The sequence below is a fragment of the Pelodiscus sinensis genome, chromosome 2 (assembly GCF_052426305.1).
Source record: "Pelodiscus sinensis isolate ZL-2025 chromosome 2, ASM5242630v1, whole genome shotgun sequence".
Classification (NCBI taxonomy): domain Eukaryota; kingdom Metazoa; phylum Chordata; order Testudines; family Trionychidae; genus Pelodiscus; species Pelodiscus sinensis.
The window spans coordinates 258,964,957-258,981,465 of record NC_143053.1 but is presented as its reverse complement, the minus strand read 5'-3'; the positions used below and the strand labels follow the sequence as shown (position 1 = coordinate 258,981,465).

The 16,509-nt window shown below is 50.5% G+C and overlaps 2 protein-coding genes and 2 non-coding genes across 8 annotated transcripts in view; 1 reads left to right on the top strand and 3 right to left on the bottom strand.

Moving 5' to 3' along the window:
• Positions 1-4,218, bottom strand: part of MYO1G (myosin IG) — a 69,344-nt gene extending 65,126 nt beyond the window's left edge. Inside the window, exons 1-4 of the mRNA XM_089776848.1 lie at positions 3,883-4,218; positions 3,216-3,282; positions 2,022-2,089; positions 726-778 (exon numbers count right to left, since the gene is read on the bottom strand). The gene's annotated coding sequence lies outside the window, so the exon portion shown is untranslated. The remainder of the gene's footprint in view (positions 1-725; positions 779-2,021; positions 2,090-3,215; positions 3,283-3,882) is intronic.
• LOC112546898 (small nucleolar RNA SNORA9) lies at positions 506-640 on the bottom strand. The gene has a single exon (XR_003090617.1). It is a non-coding gene; the product is annotated as a small nucleolar RNA SNORA9 (small nucleolar RNA).
• Positions 2,995-3,129, bottom strand: LOC112546894 (small nucleolar RNA SNORA9). The gene has a single exon (XR_003090613.1). It is a non-coding gene; the product is annotated as a small nucleolar RNA SNORA9 (small nucleolar RNA).
• Positions 4,219-4,342: 124 nt separating the features above from the next.
• Positions 4,343-16,509, top strand: part of CCM2 (CCM2 scaffold protein) — an 84,230-nt gene continuing 72,063 nt past the window's right edge. For 3 of the 5 annotated variants that reach the window (XM_075923004.2, XM_075923001.2, XM_075923000.2), the window contains exon 1: positions 4,344-4,583. In XM_075923004.2, coding sequence (XP_075779119.1) covers positions 4,554-4,583 — 30 coding nt within the window. In that variant the 5' untranslated portion in view covers positions 4,344-4,553. Of the gene's footprint in view, positions 4,584-16,509 lie in introns of all 5 variants that reach the window. The other 2 variants (XR_012902154.2, XM_075923005.2) reach the window with 1 other exon arrangement.

Below are 16,509 nucleotides of genomic sequence, written 5' to 3'. Positions count from 1 at the left end.
TACATGTGAACATGGAGCAAGAAGTACGGAGGACAAGGTCTGTCCTGCGAATCCTAACAACCAGGGCTCGAGGACCGCGGCGAAAACCCACTTGCCAGCCCCGCACCGCGCATGCGCCAGCCCCGCACCGCGCATGCGCCAGCCCCGCACCGCGCATGCGCCAGCCCCGCACCGCGCATGCGCCAGCCCCGCACCGCGCATGCGTGCACCGCCAGTGAACGGGGCTACCGGCTGAAATCTACTCGCCACGGGCGAGTAGAGAAGCGGATTTGTCGAGCCCTGCTAACAACAATCCAGGATGAAAGAGGTACCAGGAGACTAAAGAAAGGCTTAGAACAGATTCTGCTATAGAATAAACACTGTTCATGCCTCGATGCTTTCCATACTGCCTATGTTCAAGAATCACTAATGGGCAAGGCAGACACCGGAAAGCCAGGGGAAGTTTATCACGCACGTTTTAGGCTCTGTGGGCTTCTGCCTAGGTGCAATTTGGCTGCCTGATTCAGCTTGTCTGAAATTTCTATAACCTCACTCAGAAAAGGAGCAGAGCGAGGCCTCAAACCATCTCAGGGCTGCTCTCGCAAGCGCTACAGGAATGAACAGGGTCACCACAGACCCAGCCATGCTGGAAGGCTTGCTCACCTGGCACAGACAAAGGAACCGGGAAGACGGATATGGGAGGCTTAATGTCTTTGATGCAGTTCAAACCCACAGAAAACTTTTACCTTTCTAGCTCAGCACCCTGCCGTCCTCTGCAGCCCCAGCGAGATTGCTTCACCTGTAGAAACAATGGAAAGAAGAAAATAACGAGGTGATTCAGCAGAAAAAGGTGGAAAATCTACTTACACAGGCCAGAGACCGGATGGTTTTGAGACATTTATGCCCAAGTCCGCTCAAATGCCTTCGCAAGCTACAAGTGCGTCACTCACTCCCAAGGCAGCCTGTGTCCTAAAGCGAATGACGCTACCGAGCGGATGAAAGGGGAATCCGGGCAGCCCCTTCCTGACACCAAGGCAGGATTAGATTTGAGGCCCTGCCTGAAGGAGGCACATGGTAACCTGCCCAGCGATCAGCTGATCTGCCCAGCGAGCAGCTGATCTGCCCAGCGAGCAGGGAGTATAACCCACTCAGCTGGGGTTTGCACCTTGCTATCTTAAAGTCTGATGTTTACCCCATGAACCCAGCCCTTCTAGACATCCCAAGAGGTCAAAGGCTCAGATGCACATTTCACATGTAGCACAGCATCATTCCGAGGCACTGCTCAAAACTCACTCAGGAGTTCCAGCTGAGCTGACGCCACCCTGGGGTTTCTTGTGGCCATCTCCCACCCAGCTACAGCCCAAGCCAGCCACGCTTAACTTGAAAGCTGCAGAGATCAGACTGGAGCGGCATAAGCAAAGACAACACGCTGAATAGAAACACTTGCAACACACACAATGGCTGATTTTAGGCCCTGTTTTCTGGCAGGTATCGAAAGGCAGGGTCAGCTCTGCTTTGTTCCGTGGAGTACAGCTCCCCCACGGGGCTCCAACTCAGCTCACCGAGCATCTAGGGCAGGGCTCCTCAACTTCGGAAGCCCCGGGGGCCACGATGATACCCACAACACATGCCGACGGCCGAAACGTAAGTGTGGTTACGTATATATGCAAATAGCTTCTTTCACACTGATGGGCATGAATACAAAGCACTTCCACAATGCCCTTGCACACCCAGCATCTCCTCCTTGGTAGCCAGAAACACCAACACCCTGGACACATCTGTTCCAGCCAGCCCATCTGCTTGCGTCTTTCAATTCTCACCCCACTTGGGAGATGCCTCGTTGACTCAAACCGCCCTGCGGGCTGCAAACAAACGGGCCACAGGCCGCCTGTTGAGTAGCCCTGACCTAGGGCTTTCCTTTCTCTTTGTAAAAAGGGCACTGGATTTGGGACATACTGCTTTCTCCAAGGCAGGCTTGTGAGCGGGGGTTGGGGGAAAAGAAGAAATGTGCCAGCTCTGAAAGAGTCTGGTTTGTCGCTTACCTATGATTTTCAATTTCCATAGCGTGAACTATTCCCTCCGACCAGCGCGGAGACAGGGAAGCCACCATCTGCAGGAAAGAGGACAAGATAGAACACTGGCAATGAAATTTGAGAAAGGGAAATGTATTGTACAGTAATGTGGAGTAAAATAACCAGCACAACGTCTGGCCTGTGAATCCTACTACAATAATCCAGAACTAACAGAAGGCTTAGAACAGATTTTGCTATGCACTCATTAAGAAAAGGACAGAAGACAGAAAATACCCGTGGTACGCTCACATCTTGAATAGTCCATGCACTCATCTAAAAAAAGATGTATAGGAATTGGAAAGCGTTTAGTAAAAAGGGCCAACAAAAATGAATAGGCTATGGAACAGCTTCCATACGAGGAGAGATTAATCAGACTGGGACTTTTCAGGTTGGAAAGGAGACAACTAAGTGGGGGAGGAGGGGCTGAGGTCTAAAAAAATCATGACTGGTGTGGAGAAAATACATAAGCATGTATTAAGAACTAGGGGGTCACCAAATGAAATTAACATGCAGCGGGTTTAAAAACATTTTCTTCACACAACAGTCAATCCATGGGCCTCTGTGCCAGAGGATGTTGTGAAGGCTAAGACTATAACAGCATTTTAAAAAGCTAAATAAGTTCATGGAGGCTAGGCCCATCAATGGCTAATAACCAGGAGCTCTTATGTTTCCCAGAAACTGGAAATGGGTGACACGAGATGCATCATTTGATTGTTACCTGTTCCGGTCACTCTCTCTGGTCAATGTCAGAAGACAGGATACTGGGCAAGATGGACTTTTGGTCTGACCCATTCTTACGTAATAAGCATCCATGCTTTTAAGCTTTTCATACTACCCATGTTCAACGGATGAGGCAGACACCAGAAAGCCAGGGGAAGAGTTTATCACGCACGTTTTAGGCTCTGTGGGCTTCTGCCTAGGTGCAATTTGGCCGCCTGATTCAGCTTGTCTGAAATTTCTATAACCTCACTCAGAAAAGGAGCAGAGCGAGGCCTCAAACCATCTCAGGGCTGCTCTCGCAAGCGCTACAGGAATGAACAGGGTCACCACAGACCCAGCCATGCTGGAAGGCTTGCTCACCTGGCACAGACAAAGGAACCGGGGAAGACGGATATGGGAGGTTTAATGTCTTTGATGCAGTTCAAACCCACAGAAAACTTTTACCTTTCTAGCTCAGTAGCACGGCAGGTGCTCTGCAGTCTCAGTCACTCCAACCACAGGAGGACAGTTTCTACAGGCGAGGCAATGAAAAGAGGACAAAAAGAACAGAACAGGTGAGATATTTACGCCCTTGCCCTCTCACAGTGCTCTGCACGCGTATCACTCAAGCCAATGCAGCTAGTTGCCCCAACACCAGCCGGATGGAAAGGTGAAATTGCAGCAGTCGCCCCTACCTGATGCCAAGAGAGGATGAGTTTTGTGGCACCGCCTGCGGGAGACCACAACCCCAGCCCTTCGGGATGGCTGCTGGGCTCTGCCTTAGAGTGAGCCAAGCCCTAAGACACAAGGGAGGGTGCTGCCCAGAGAACCCACAGGCCACGCTGCTCACGGCGGCCGGAAAACCCACCCACCCTTTGCCCTAGATGCCCTGTTTGCCCCATGCCGGGAGCCTCAATGCAGCAGGGCCCGTGCTGCAGACCCCGGCCCCAGGAGGAGGGGGGGGGGGAGAGCGCTGCCACGCCAGGGGTAACCACACACGTGCAGCTGCCTCCCCAAGACTACAGCTCCCGGCAGGCACCGCGGAGACGGCAGGGCTCAGTGCGGGGCATGGTCACCCGGGATTTGTAGTCCCCGCATGACTGGGGGGGGGGGCACCCGAAACTTCACTTACCTCCACGTGGGGGGAGAGCGGCACCCCCGGCAGTGCCCGGCCCTCGAGCGCAACAGGGCGGGCGGCTCCCGCCTGCGTCCGCCCGGGCCTCCCAGGGCAGCGCAGGCCCCGGATGGAGGCGGATTAGGACCCGGCTAGCACAGCTGCCGCTCCTCCCAGACTCAACCGCCATGTGTGCGCCTGCGCCGTCAGGCCCCAGCGCGCGTGGCTTCGGCGCGTCCCTCCGCCAGAAGGGGAGGGAGACCAGTGGAAGAGCCCAGGCTGTACCACGAGGGAGCGAGGCAGGGGGGAGATCATCTCCAGCCGCCTGCACTGCAAGGAAGGCGGCGCGAGGACACATGCGCATGCGCGGCTCTGGTACCGCCCTCCTTCCGGGCGCCTCCCGCCCACGCGCTGCGCCCCCCCCCTCCCCCGTCCTGAGGAGGACTGACGTCAGTCCTCCCCGCCGCGGGGCCGGCCCCGCGCTGAGCACGCCGGGAAGCCGACGCCCAAGATGGCGGCAGGATTGAAAAGTTGTTGCCGCTGCTGAGTCCGCGGCGGTTGGGGGCGCGCGCCGGCCATGGCGGCCCGCTGAGGGGGCGCGGGGCCGCGGCTGCGGGGATGCCCCCGGGGGGGCCGCAGGAGGCAGCAGGAGCCCGGCGCAGCCGCCGCCCCCCAGCCCCGCCGGAGACATGGAGGAGGAGGGGAAGAAAGGCAAGAAGGTGAGAGGCCCCCCGTGTAACCGCCCGGCCCTGGGGGCGGGGCCTGCTCGACCCCCCCCCCCGGCTGTACCCCCCCCCGTGTAACCGCCCGTCCCTGGGGGAGCCCGCTCCGGACCCCCCCCGGCTGTGCCCCCCCCCGTGTAACCGCCCGTCCCTGGGGCGGGGCCCGCCCCCCTCCGGACCCCCCCCCCCGGCTGTGCCCCCCCCGTGTAACCGCCCGTCCCTGGGGCGGGGCCCGCTCCGGACCCCCCCCCCGGCTGTGCCCCCCCCGTGTAACCGCCCGTCCCTGGGGGCGGGGCCTGCTCCGGACCCCCCCCCCCCCCGGCTGTGCCCCCCCCCCCCGTGTAACCGCCCGTCCCTGGGGGGGGCGGGGCCCGGCGGAGCCCGCTCCGGACCCCCCGGCTGTGTCCCCCCCCCCCCCGTGTAACCGCCCGTCCCTGGGGCGGGGCCCGCTCCGGACCCCTCGGCTGTGTCCCCCCCCCGTGTAACCGCCCGTCCCTGGGGCGGGGCCCGCTCCCCCCGGACCCCCCCCCCCCGGCTGTGCCCCCCTCCCGTGTAACCGCCCGTCCCTGGGAGCCGGGCCCGCTCCGGACCCCCCCCAGCTGTGCTCCTCCCTCCCGTGTAACCGCCCGTCCCTGGGGGTGGGGCCCGCTCCGGACCCCCCCCACCCGGCTGTGTCTCCCCCCGCGTCCCGTGTAACTGCCTGTCTCCTGGGGGTGGGGCCTGTTCCAGACCCCCACCGGCTGTGTCCCCCACCCCCGTGTAACTGCCTGTCCCCTGGGGGTGGGGCCTGCTCTGGACCCCCTTAACTGTGTCTCCCCCCCACGTCCTGTGTAACTGCCCATATCCTGGGGGTGTGCCCTGCTCTGGCCCTGCCCCCCCCCCCGCTGTGTCCCTCCCTCCCCCCACTGCTGTCCCTGCTGCACGAGCCCTGGCCCCTCCCTTCCTGGGTCCTGCTTCAGTCCTGATATGGTGTGTGTCTCCCCCCCCCCCCCCATCCTTTTGTCATTATTTGTCCCCTGGAATCAGTTGGACATGGTTCCAGTTGTCCCTCCCGTAAGGCTGAGGAGGGGCTTTTAGAACGTGGGCAGGCTTCCCGCCCACCTTTCCATGGTTTCAAATAGACCCCTAGCTGGAGTTGCCTGCACAGCCCCAGGTTGCTCTGATGCTCCTCCTTCCCCCCCCATAGTCCCTCCCTCTCTCCAGCCTTGACTCAGCCGCCTTTTCCTGCTCTGGGGCTGCTGGACCCTAATGCGGTCTTCCCGTATGGCAGGTCTGTGAACCTGCCCCGATACTGCCCAGTGCTCCGCTCTTCCCACCTCCAACGCATAGAATCGCCCCATCCTTCCCCATTTCTGCCCTGAGGTGGCATGGACCAGCTTCCGTTCTGGGGGAGCCCTTCCCCTCTATCTCCCCCATGGCTCCCTGATAGTACCTCCAGTTTGTCCCCTACTCTCCAGCAGTCTGGAGCCTATTTCTCTCCACCATCATATGCCTCAGGCTGGTCCCTGGCTAGTCCTGCTCCAGTGCTTCTCTCCAGTTGTGAGGTGTGACAGCACGTGGGGTTTTCCCGTCTCCTGCACCCCCAAAATGGCACGAACAGACTCCACCAGCCAGTAGAACAGAGGGAGTTTATTGCTTCTCCAGGATACAGCACAGCATCTGTCATCTGGTTACAGGAACTGCGGCTAAGAGGCCTCAGTGCCCCCCCTTTGAGATGGGGGTGGCTGGGCCCTACAATCCCAGCCCACTCCCCAGCTCCTTCCCTAGGCTGTCTCCTCCATGCTCCCAGACAGCAACTAACTAACCCTCTTCCAGCCCTGCCCCCCCCCCCAGCCAGGGCAGCATTCCATTTTCCTTTGATTCTCTCCTTGGGGGGTAGCTGGTCAGACAGGTTTGGAGCCCCCTTTGCATAATGACTCATCCCCTGTACTGCTGGGTCGTGTTAGACAGCAGAGGTCACCCACAGCCCTAGCAAGTTACCCCCACTACGTCACATGAGGGCATCATGAATGACCTGCGGATGGGGATGAATGACCTAAATGCCCCCAAACCTGTTTATGCAAGATGAGAAGACCTAAAAACCTTTCTTTAAATTGGGGGTAGGGAACCTATGGCCTGGCCTGCGGCTTACCTGTGAGGTTTGCTTGGCCCCCCCCATCCCCTTTCCTGTGAAGTGCTTAATATTCTTGAGCCTGATGATTCCCCAAAAGTATGGTGCTAGCTAACACTTGCAACTAATAACTCTCCTAATTGGCTTTAATCAAAGAATTGGAAACTGTGACACTCCTCTTGCAAGTCTGTATGTTTGAGTTAATGAGTCGGTAGATTGATCTATTTATTGTAAATAGCCAGTACAACATTTTTATGCAACAATGACTACTTATAGAGAAGTTTTAGAAAGGTCGTCCTTAGAATACAGCATTAGATTTATACTATGGCTTCTATTTTGCGCAATCTTTTAAAATAAATTCTAGTCTCAGACATGCAGTTCAATTCTAGAAAAGATGTTTTCTTTGTGTGACTCTAGTGCTCATGAAAGGTGCCAACTTGACAGCCCTGGAGACTGCAGTCCTCTGGACCAAATACAGTACAAATCTTTCACCACTGCTCCAACAATGTAACCATACCAACCTACCAACTACATCTTAGAGAATAGCTTAGTCTTTGTGGTCTATTCAGAGTGGTTGAGGGCCACACACTTCCTCTGCTGAAACCGCCAACAAGACAGTTGCCAAGATGTCTTAAAACTGTATAACCCTAGAAGAGAACTCCAGTTCATCTGTTTTGTAACTTCATATTGTAAATCATTACATGAGGATTACGAGACTAGATTAATTATTCAACTTTAACACCTTTTCTTCTAAAATACTCTTGTGTAACTGCCATAAAGGTAGGCTGGCAGTTTAGGGTAGAAAGTCTTGGCTTTAAGTGCTGTCAGATTAGCTTAGTGTCTTGCTGTTTCACCCACTCATCCCAAACAAACTGTACTTGCATTTAGTTGTGACACTCTTGGTACTTTTCCCAGACCTGAAGAGCTGTGTGTAATCTGGAACACGGTGTCCTTCAACAGTAGTTGGTCTGATAAATACCCATCTTGTCTCTGATACCAGCATACATGTTGCTTAGAGCATTTGTGAAGACCCTGTCAACCAGAGCATCTAACTTCCCAGGAAGAGGGAAACTGTTATCCCCTTGGCTTGTGATGTCATAACAGTGCAGGGAAAAAGCTGGTTTTAGGCTGGTATTTTGATTGTAGATACCTGCAGTAACTGTTATTTCAGAAGGTGGCAGCAGAGTATCCCTATCAAGATGCTCTTCATTAGTGATCAGACTTCTCAGGTTTTAGAAACAGCATAACTTTTCCTGTGGTCTAGAATTCTGAAGCTATTCTAAACTCAAATCAAGTAATATTTCACTTCATGTTCTGCACCAATGGGGCCTTTCTTTGTGACCTGAAAGCATTTTGTGACTTGCCCAAGGCCCTAGAGAAAGTCAGTGGCAGAGCAGGGAACTCTCAGCCTTTCCTCCTGTTTGTGGGCTGTGCTTAAATAGCTTTCCTTAAATAGCATTCTGCATATAATATTAACACACATACTGTTCTGAGCTTTTTAAAAAAAGCTATTTTAAAGCATAGTTGTTTTGAGTGCTTAAATAAGTGTGAACAAATCTTGATCTAGGCACTTGTGCATTTGCTATTCTTCTGGGGGAGTGAGAGAACCCTTTCCAGAAGTAATCAGTACATGATCAGAGTTAGCACAAGATTCCTAATGTTACAGGTGACTTGCTATGCTTGCAATATTGTCAGGAAATATTATTGAGCTGTACTGAGTATTAACCCCTAGATAAGGCTCTGATCTATAAACAAATAGTGTCAATTAACAAAACTAGCATTCCAGGCTGTAGAGGGCTCTCCAATGACCCTTTTGAAGCTACAATCCATATGTATTTCCTTGCCTTTTATTGGCTTTACTTAGGCAAGGTAGGCACTTGAGCCTGGATGTAGTAGTAAGCTGAGTAGGACCTTAAGGACCGGAGAGGCTGCAATATAAAATCTCATTACAGCATTACTAGGTGGCGGGTACCCCCTGTGCACCACCCTTGCCAACCCCTTTCTTGTGGGGGATGGGCAACCTCAGCTTTCCCCCACCACTGGGGAGGGAGGAGCTGCAGCCACCCCTACCTGCCTGGGTCCTTTCTTCTTCCTCCATGGCCTAACCCCACCTCTCCTGGCCAAGGTCATGCCAGGCCTGGCCCTGTTTCCCCCTTCCCCCCCCCCAAGCTGCTAAGGGGGTTGGGTGGGGGAAAACCGTAGCACAGCCAGGGCTGGCCCTCTCTCCCCCCCCCCCCCCCCCTTGGCTGCCAGGGGTTGGATGGGGTTGAAACTGTGGCCAGGCCCTATCCTCTTCTCTCCTCTGCTTCTCCCTGTGCCTGCCGCGGCAGCTTCTGCGCGCCCCCCCCCCCTCCGAGCACCGGCCACATGACTCCTGGTATCGTGACTTCCAACCCCCCCAAAGCACCGGGGAAGGTAGGGGCCACGCACCCCTTCTCCCCCCCCCAGCACCTTCCAAGCCCCGCGCTCTGCCTCAGGCAGTGGGGAGGAGGGAGGCGTAGCCGAGGATTGCAGTAAGGGGAGGAGTTAAACGGGATGCAAAGTTACGTGGTTACATCAATCTGTCATCCTGCAGGAAAACCTTTTTATATATTATAGAAAGAAAACGTCCTAGATTAGGGTCCTTGTCAAGCTGAAATGGTACTAGATACATGCTTGGTTGCTGGGAGTGCTCCCTTGACCAGTATACACAGGCATCTTGCAATGATCCAGATGCTCCAGTTGTGGGGCTAGGTTGTTGCTGTTAGGTGAGCTTTTCACCACCACCTATGAAATCAGGACTGATCTATACATGGACTTACTCCTGATGAATGCAATCTGTAGACATTTTTATTCCAAAGAAAGCTGCTTCCTTCAGTTAACTTATCCCAAAATGAAGGTGAACAAAAACAGAGCTCTCTTATTCTGGAATAAGAGCTCCACACATAGGAGTTGATCTGGAATAAGTCTGTCTGTGGACCAGTCCTTAGTTTTTAGCCAGTAGGTATCAAACTTCATACCACTTATATAGGGGCATGGATTTTTGCCTGATCTTGGGATCTAAGGGACCGGTGTGATTGTGTAGTCTGACCTCTTGTATAAGACAGACCATAGAACTTCCCAGCATTAGCCCTATAATTTGAACCAGGCTGTTCTCAAAACAGGACCTATGAACAGCCACAATGATACTCCAGCAGTGCCAAGTTCTTGCCACAAATCCTAAGGCTGCTGTCTCACTTTGAGTAACGTTTGAAGTAGTTTCAGTGGTTAGGGCCTGGAGATTAGGCATTTCCTATCCCCATGGTGTTAAACAACTCCTAGAATGTACTCATGTCTGCCTCTGGTTTCCTGTGGTCTTGGACAGGTCACAACCTCTGAGCCTGTTTACTTGGCAGGTGAAATAGGTACATTACTCCATTGTGTACTATAAAGTGCACAGCAGCTCTGAGCTAACGAAACCACTGAGACATCAGCCACTAGATCAGGGGTGGGCAATAATTTTTGATGGGGGGAGAGGGCACGCCAAGATTTTGAAAAGTGGTCGAGGGCCACACTCTTCAATTATATTGATAGAGGAGCTGCAGGGTCTGGGATGGAGGTTGGCTGCAAAAGGGGGCTTAGGGTGCAGGAGGGAGAGGGGTCTGGAAGGGAGTTTGGGTGAAGGAGGCATTTGAGACTTAGGGCAGGGGACTGGGGTGCAGGGTTTTGGAATGTGACCTACAGTAGGAGGGGATTGTGATCTGGGGTAGGGGATTGGGGTGCCAGATCTGGGAGGGAGTATGGGATGGGGAAGAGGGTTTGGGTATGTTGAGTGTGTGGGGGGGGGGGGAGCAGAGCAGAGGGTTGGGGCTGGGGTGCCAGAGGCAGGCTCTGGCCAGGAGACTTACCTGCCAGCCTGCCTGCAGAGCTAAATGCTTGCAGAGCTTAAAATATTTCCCTACCTGTCCCACACCTGCACAGGCTGCAGAGCCATGTTCTTGTGTGAATAATTGAGCTAGAGGGAAGGACGGCATGTTGCTTCGTGTGCTGCCTGTTATTCATTGAACTTGTGCTGGGAGCAGGGGCAGCACCTGAAGCCTTTCCCCCTCCCATCTGGGATCACAGTTTTGAAAGAAAAGCAGCTGCCGAGCTGTTTCTGAGTGGTGTGCAGGGCTGGGGCCAAGCAGGAGAGCTTGCCTGAGGCTCCCCGCTGCATCTGTGGGCTGGATCTGGTGGCTTGGTGGGCCGGATGAGTCCTGTGGGCTGTATTTTGCCCAGGCCTGCACTAGATGCAGCATTGTCCTCCCTATGTTTGTATGATGCATATTGTAGAGCAGTGCACATCAGACCTTTTGTTGGGGAGAATTGCATCCGAGTGAGAACAGGCTGTTTTGTTTGTGTCCTACTGTAACTTCATACTCGCTGCACTCATCATCTTATTCATTAAACAAATGGCACAAGTTTGAAATGCCATAGAAACACTTACAGTTCCCAGTTCAACTGGCGAGGCCTGCAACTTTATTTCCTACTCTCTTCAACTTACTGGCTTTTTTTCAACAATTTAATTCTGAGTATTACCCACACCAATTCAAACGTGATGGCGGCTGAGTTAGTTGCATAAAGGTGATATTGTGTAAAAAGCTGACACTCACATTTCATTGCTATCCTATCTCCCTGGCATACGGACTGGAGTGAATATCTGGGTCTCTGATTAAATGCTAAGTGAAGGGATAGCTGGTGGAATTGGAGTCTGAGGCCATGTTTCAATGGCCTCTTCTATTTTGGGTTCAACAGATTTATTTTTGAAGCAACTGTAAGGTTCTGTTGCTCCTCTCCTGTACTTGTGATGGTCCAGTTAAGTATGTCAGGCTAGATTTCATGAATACTACAGGATGTTACCAGCCTATAATGCAAGTCTGTTTGAAGTCTTCAGTTGCTTTAGCAAAGTTTGCTGCAGCGGGTGTGATTTATTTTTGATCAGCCCTCAGTGCAATTTTTGAAAGTTATGGTAGTTAGAATGGAAATATAGGCATTCTGAGAATTCTCTAGTCATTGGCAAGTTCAGGAAGCTGTCGTTTTCGGTCTAAAAGCATGCATATGAGCTATTCAGTAATATTACTTAATCCTTGTTGGAGAAATCGGTGAGAGACCCTCTCTGACGTTTAGGATGGCTTCACCTGAGTCATTTTGTTTGAATAAATGCAATACCTTGTGATCTCACAGCTTCAGAAACTGATCTTTTGTAGTTTGTTGGATGAGAAATACTAGCACAAAATAGGAATGTTTCCTCTCCTGTGGATGTTTGTAGCAATTAACCACTTCTCATCCATGACCAATCATTTTGCATTGATGCTGGTGTTGATTCTTCTGATTTTGAATTATTTCCTCTTCAGTTGCTTGCAGCATCGGTTTTTAATATACCTGCAAGCTAATGTCTGGAGAAACTGTATCCCGGTCAAAGTACTTTAATCTTTTCTTATTACATAGCTCACCTTTATGCTACATTTGAAGACTGTTAGTTTAAAAAAATCCCAAAATTCAGTTCAGTTAGCAGAACAACTGAAAGGCAAATGAGTCATTGATCTTTGCTCATCTTTTTGACATGCACAATGCTCATGATTAAATCTTCTGTACTGCTAAAGGAAGGTGTGGGACAGGAATTTATTTGTTGCAGCTACATTGCTATTGCAGTAATTGAAAAGACATTTCACTTGCAGAATCTAATTCATACTCTGATCTCCCACTTCAGTAAACAGTAGCACATCTTGATGCTGTAAAATCTACCACAAACATTTTTTTTTCCACTTAGGGATGCAGGAATACTTTTTATCTTGCTACTTGACAGTGTTTACAGTTAAATGAAATGCTCAACATGGGATGTGTTTGATTCATGCAAATTCATCCTGTCTGATCATTTGCTTTTGATTAACTTTAGATGCAGATTAATGAATTCAACACTCCAAAAACTGAAATATAAGAAGCTAATTATTTGCATATAGAACTGTGTTCGTATAAACATTTTGAAAGTTAAAATGAAGGTGAAACTTACTGGGCTGCTTTTGCTGGGGAGAAAAGACCTGTTTTGAAAATACAGCCATGCTCAAGAACTCGAACCACCATCATGCTCATCCTTAAATACATATGGAAGTATCAGTCAGATGGCAATATGAAATGTATTGGCAAAGGAGGAGATGCAAAAACAATTCTAGCAGGCAATCTATTGTAGTCAGATGGGAAAAATTTCCTGGGGTGATATGTAATTTCTGCATTAGAGAGAACTTTGCAACTGTATGAGCGCAGAAGGAAAAGTTTGGGGTTTCAGGTAGAATGATAATAGACTGTGATAGAAAATGCTATATGGTATACAGAAACTAAGTCATACACTTGTATTTTTTTCTCAGAACATGGGCACCAGAATGTGGTGGGGTGCAGTCACAGAATACCCTTTGTGGCTGCTTCCTGATGTGCTTATAAAGCTACTGACACTCACCTTGCTCTTGGGCTCTTCACAATCCTGTCCTGCTTGGCAGATTTCCTGGTCTCTTCCAGACAAGGCACAGAGCTGAGATGATTCCCCCTTCTCCCCCTCAACAGCAGTGGAGATGCTGAATCACTTCAGCTCTGGGAGCATGCAGTTCAAGGGCACAGCATCCAGCAAGTCAACCCCCCAAAATGCTACATTCCAGTCATCTGAAGAAGTGGACTGTGCCCCCGAAAGCTCATGACACCATCTACGTGTTTTGTTAGTCTTTAAAGTGCTACCAGACTACTTGTTAAGTCTTTCCTGTTACAGGCTAACTTGGCTACCCCTCTTATTTCACTGTGAGTTTCATATATTGAAAGCTCATTCAGATAAGTCCCCTTTAACAATGAAAGGAAGATGTACACACTGAGGCTTTCTACACTACCATTTTTTCAGAAAAATGGCCATTTTCCTGCAAAAACTTCAAGCACGTTTTTGCGCAAGTAAATCGAAAAATATGGGTTTTTTGCACAATTGGTAATCCTCATTCTACAAAGAACGCCTTTTTACGGGGGGGGGGGGGGCACAGGTGCCCTGGTGGCCATTCTGTCCATAGCAATCATTGTTTATTTGCAAGAGAGCATCCCAGCAGTCTGGACGTTCTTTCGCTAAAGCGCATCACTTTTTTTGATGCGCTTTTGCAGCGTGGATGCTCTCTTGTGCAAGAAGTTTTTGTGGAAGATCTCTTGCACAAAAAGCCTGCAGTCTAGACGTAGCCCTGTGGTCACCAACCAGTAGATCGCGATCTACTGGTAGATTCCAGGGGCTCTAAGAGTAGCTCTTGAGCCCTCTCTGAACTGCGCACCTGCACAGTACATTTACATTAGATTTCCTCATGTAATGTAGGCGGGGCTTCAAGGAAGGGGCAGGGCAGTAGATCTTCGCCTGTTCTGAGACTTAAAAAGTGATCTTGGGTGTGTAAAGGTTGGAGACCACTGATGTAGCCTGATTGTTCTCCCCGGGTAACAATTACTTACACTGGGCTTTATAGTAAATAAAAGTAATTTTATGAAGTACAAACAGTAGGATTTAAGTGGTTGCAAGTGAAGATGGACAAAGTAAATTATAAATTTAAAATAAAACACCTAGCTAGTTCTAATACATTAAAGCTTATTACAAATTTACTCTAAAACTGTTCTTATTTCAGGCAAGCCTTCAAGTCAGAGAAGATCTTTACTCTGACCCTGGTCCCTGGCTCCCCTTTTGGTCTTTGACTGGAGTGACACACCCTAGAGATGGATAGCTTTCCAGCTTACAGGCTTCCTTTTGGGTAGGAATCCCTTGTTTCTAAACCTGCCACACCCCCTTCCATGGACAATTAGCTGGTTAAATTGGTATATCAGCTAAATTGGTATGGTCACATGGCTTTCCAGGAGCACTGTTCAAACTTGAGACCAATCAAGGCTGTTTACAAACCATGAAGTTGATCACCCAGTGATTAAGGTGGCCAGAGCATTGGAAACATCCCGGGTGGCTTTCATGTGCACACTTAAAACCATAAACAATTCTATACTGCATATTTCTAACTTTACATACAGAATGATGTATGTGCCAAAATAAGATACACAGATCCAGCAGATTGACATTTAAAATTGATAGGTTACATGAGGTATTTTGTCCAATGCATCTTTGACTTATACATATTTGTATACATGAGACCAGTGGTTTTCAAGCCTTTTTTTTCCTCATGACTCAGTCAAAAACAATTTTGATGCCTGCAACCCAACATAATCAGACTAGTGTGTGGGTTTAGGGTTGGGACTGTGAATGAGGATGTAAGATGGAGTGCTGGCTTTGGGAGGGGTCAGAGCTGGCGCAGGGCTTACCTTGAGCAGCTGCTGGTCAGCGCTGCAGTAGAGGTGCCAAGGCAACCTCCTGCATCTCCTGGCACCACAGACCATGCTGTGTTCCAGAAGCAGCTGGCAGTAGGTTCCCAGCCAATGGCAGTACAGAGCTAGTGCTCAGGGCAGAGGCAGTGTGTGGAGCCCTGTGTGCTCTCCTCCCTCTCCCCCACCTAGGAGCCAGGCCAGCTGCTGCTAGGGCACAGTACAGTCTGTGGTGCTAGGACATTCAGGTAGCTGCCTTAGCACCCACACTGGTCACCTGATTCTCTCTCCTTTCTCCCCCTCCCCCCGCCCACACCATGTGTAACACCAATACCTTAAACTCCGCAACCCAATACTGGGTTGTGAACACACAGTTTAAAAACCACATAAGACTATTTCATATGGCGGGGGGAGGAGAACTGTCAAAGGGAATATTGAATGATAGTGAGAATCAACAAATTTAAAACCAATAAGAGAATATTCTAATAGTGTGTAACCACCTGTGGAACTCACTGCCACAAGGCACTGAAGCAAAGAGTTCAAGGGCTTTAAAAAAAATTCCTATTTAAGCTACATTAAATTTGACTAGCAGCAAGGGAGACTTGTTAGGAAATTCTTCTAATTCCAAGGGCGATTAATTTTTCCTGATGCTTATCTGGGCAGGTTGTACAATCTCCATCACTGGCTGCTCTTAAGAACAGATTACACGTCAGGGCTGGTGACAGAATACTCAGTGCAGGGAACTGGACTAGATAGCTAATCGAGGTCCCTTCTAGTCTTACATTTCTAGGATTCTGTGTTCCAGCCTGAGGCCGATCAGGATTTTTCCTGCAATTGTAGTTCCTGGAGGTTTTGGACTGTGCTGGGTTGTGCACCAGAATTGAAATCTGAGAGCCTGTCTCCTGTGCTCTCAATACCCCCTTCCCCATGCTACTTGGGCGTAGTGGGCCACTGTCTGAATCACAGGCAGAAAAGACAAAACCTGTGGAGTTGGCGCTGGAGTAGTTTGGGGCAGGGAATGGGGGGGAGAAGAGGGTTAGTTGGACAAGGAAGCTGGGATGGGGAGCAAATGCTGAGTGGGGAAAGATCAAAATCCAATGGTCCTGAATACAGGCAAGAATTGGGATTTTCTAGGCAAAAAGTTTGGGGTAAGAGGCTGATGAAAGGGGAAAATGCAGAGATTTGATCTGCATAGGGAATGAGAACACATTGGCTGAGGACCCAGGAATGGATCAGACTCAATGAAATGATGAAGAGTGCTGTGACCCTTTTAAAAGCTATAAGCTTTCATGGACAAAACCCCACTTTGTCTGATGCATGGAGTGGAAATTAGAGGTGAGCATAAATCTACTAACACGTGACAAGAAGGGCATTGCCTATCAGTACTAACAAGACCAATCAGGAAGAGAAAAGATGGTCTCATGTCTAAGGCAGTTGATGCTGCATCAGGAACTTAATTCTACCCCTGCCTCTGTCATGAAGTTCCGATGTGATGCTGAATGTGTT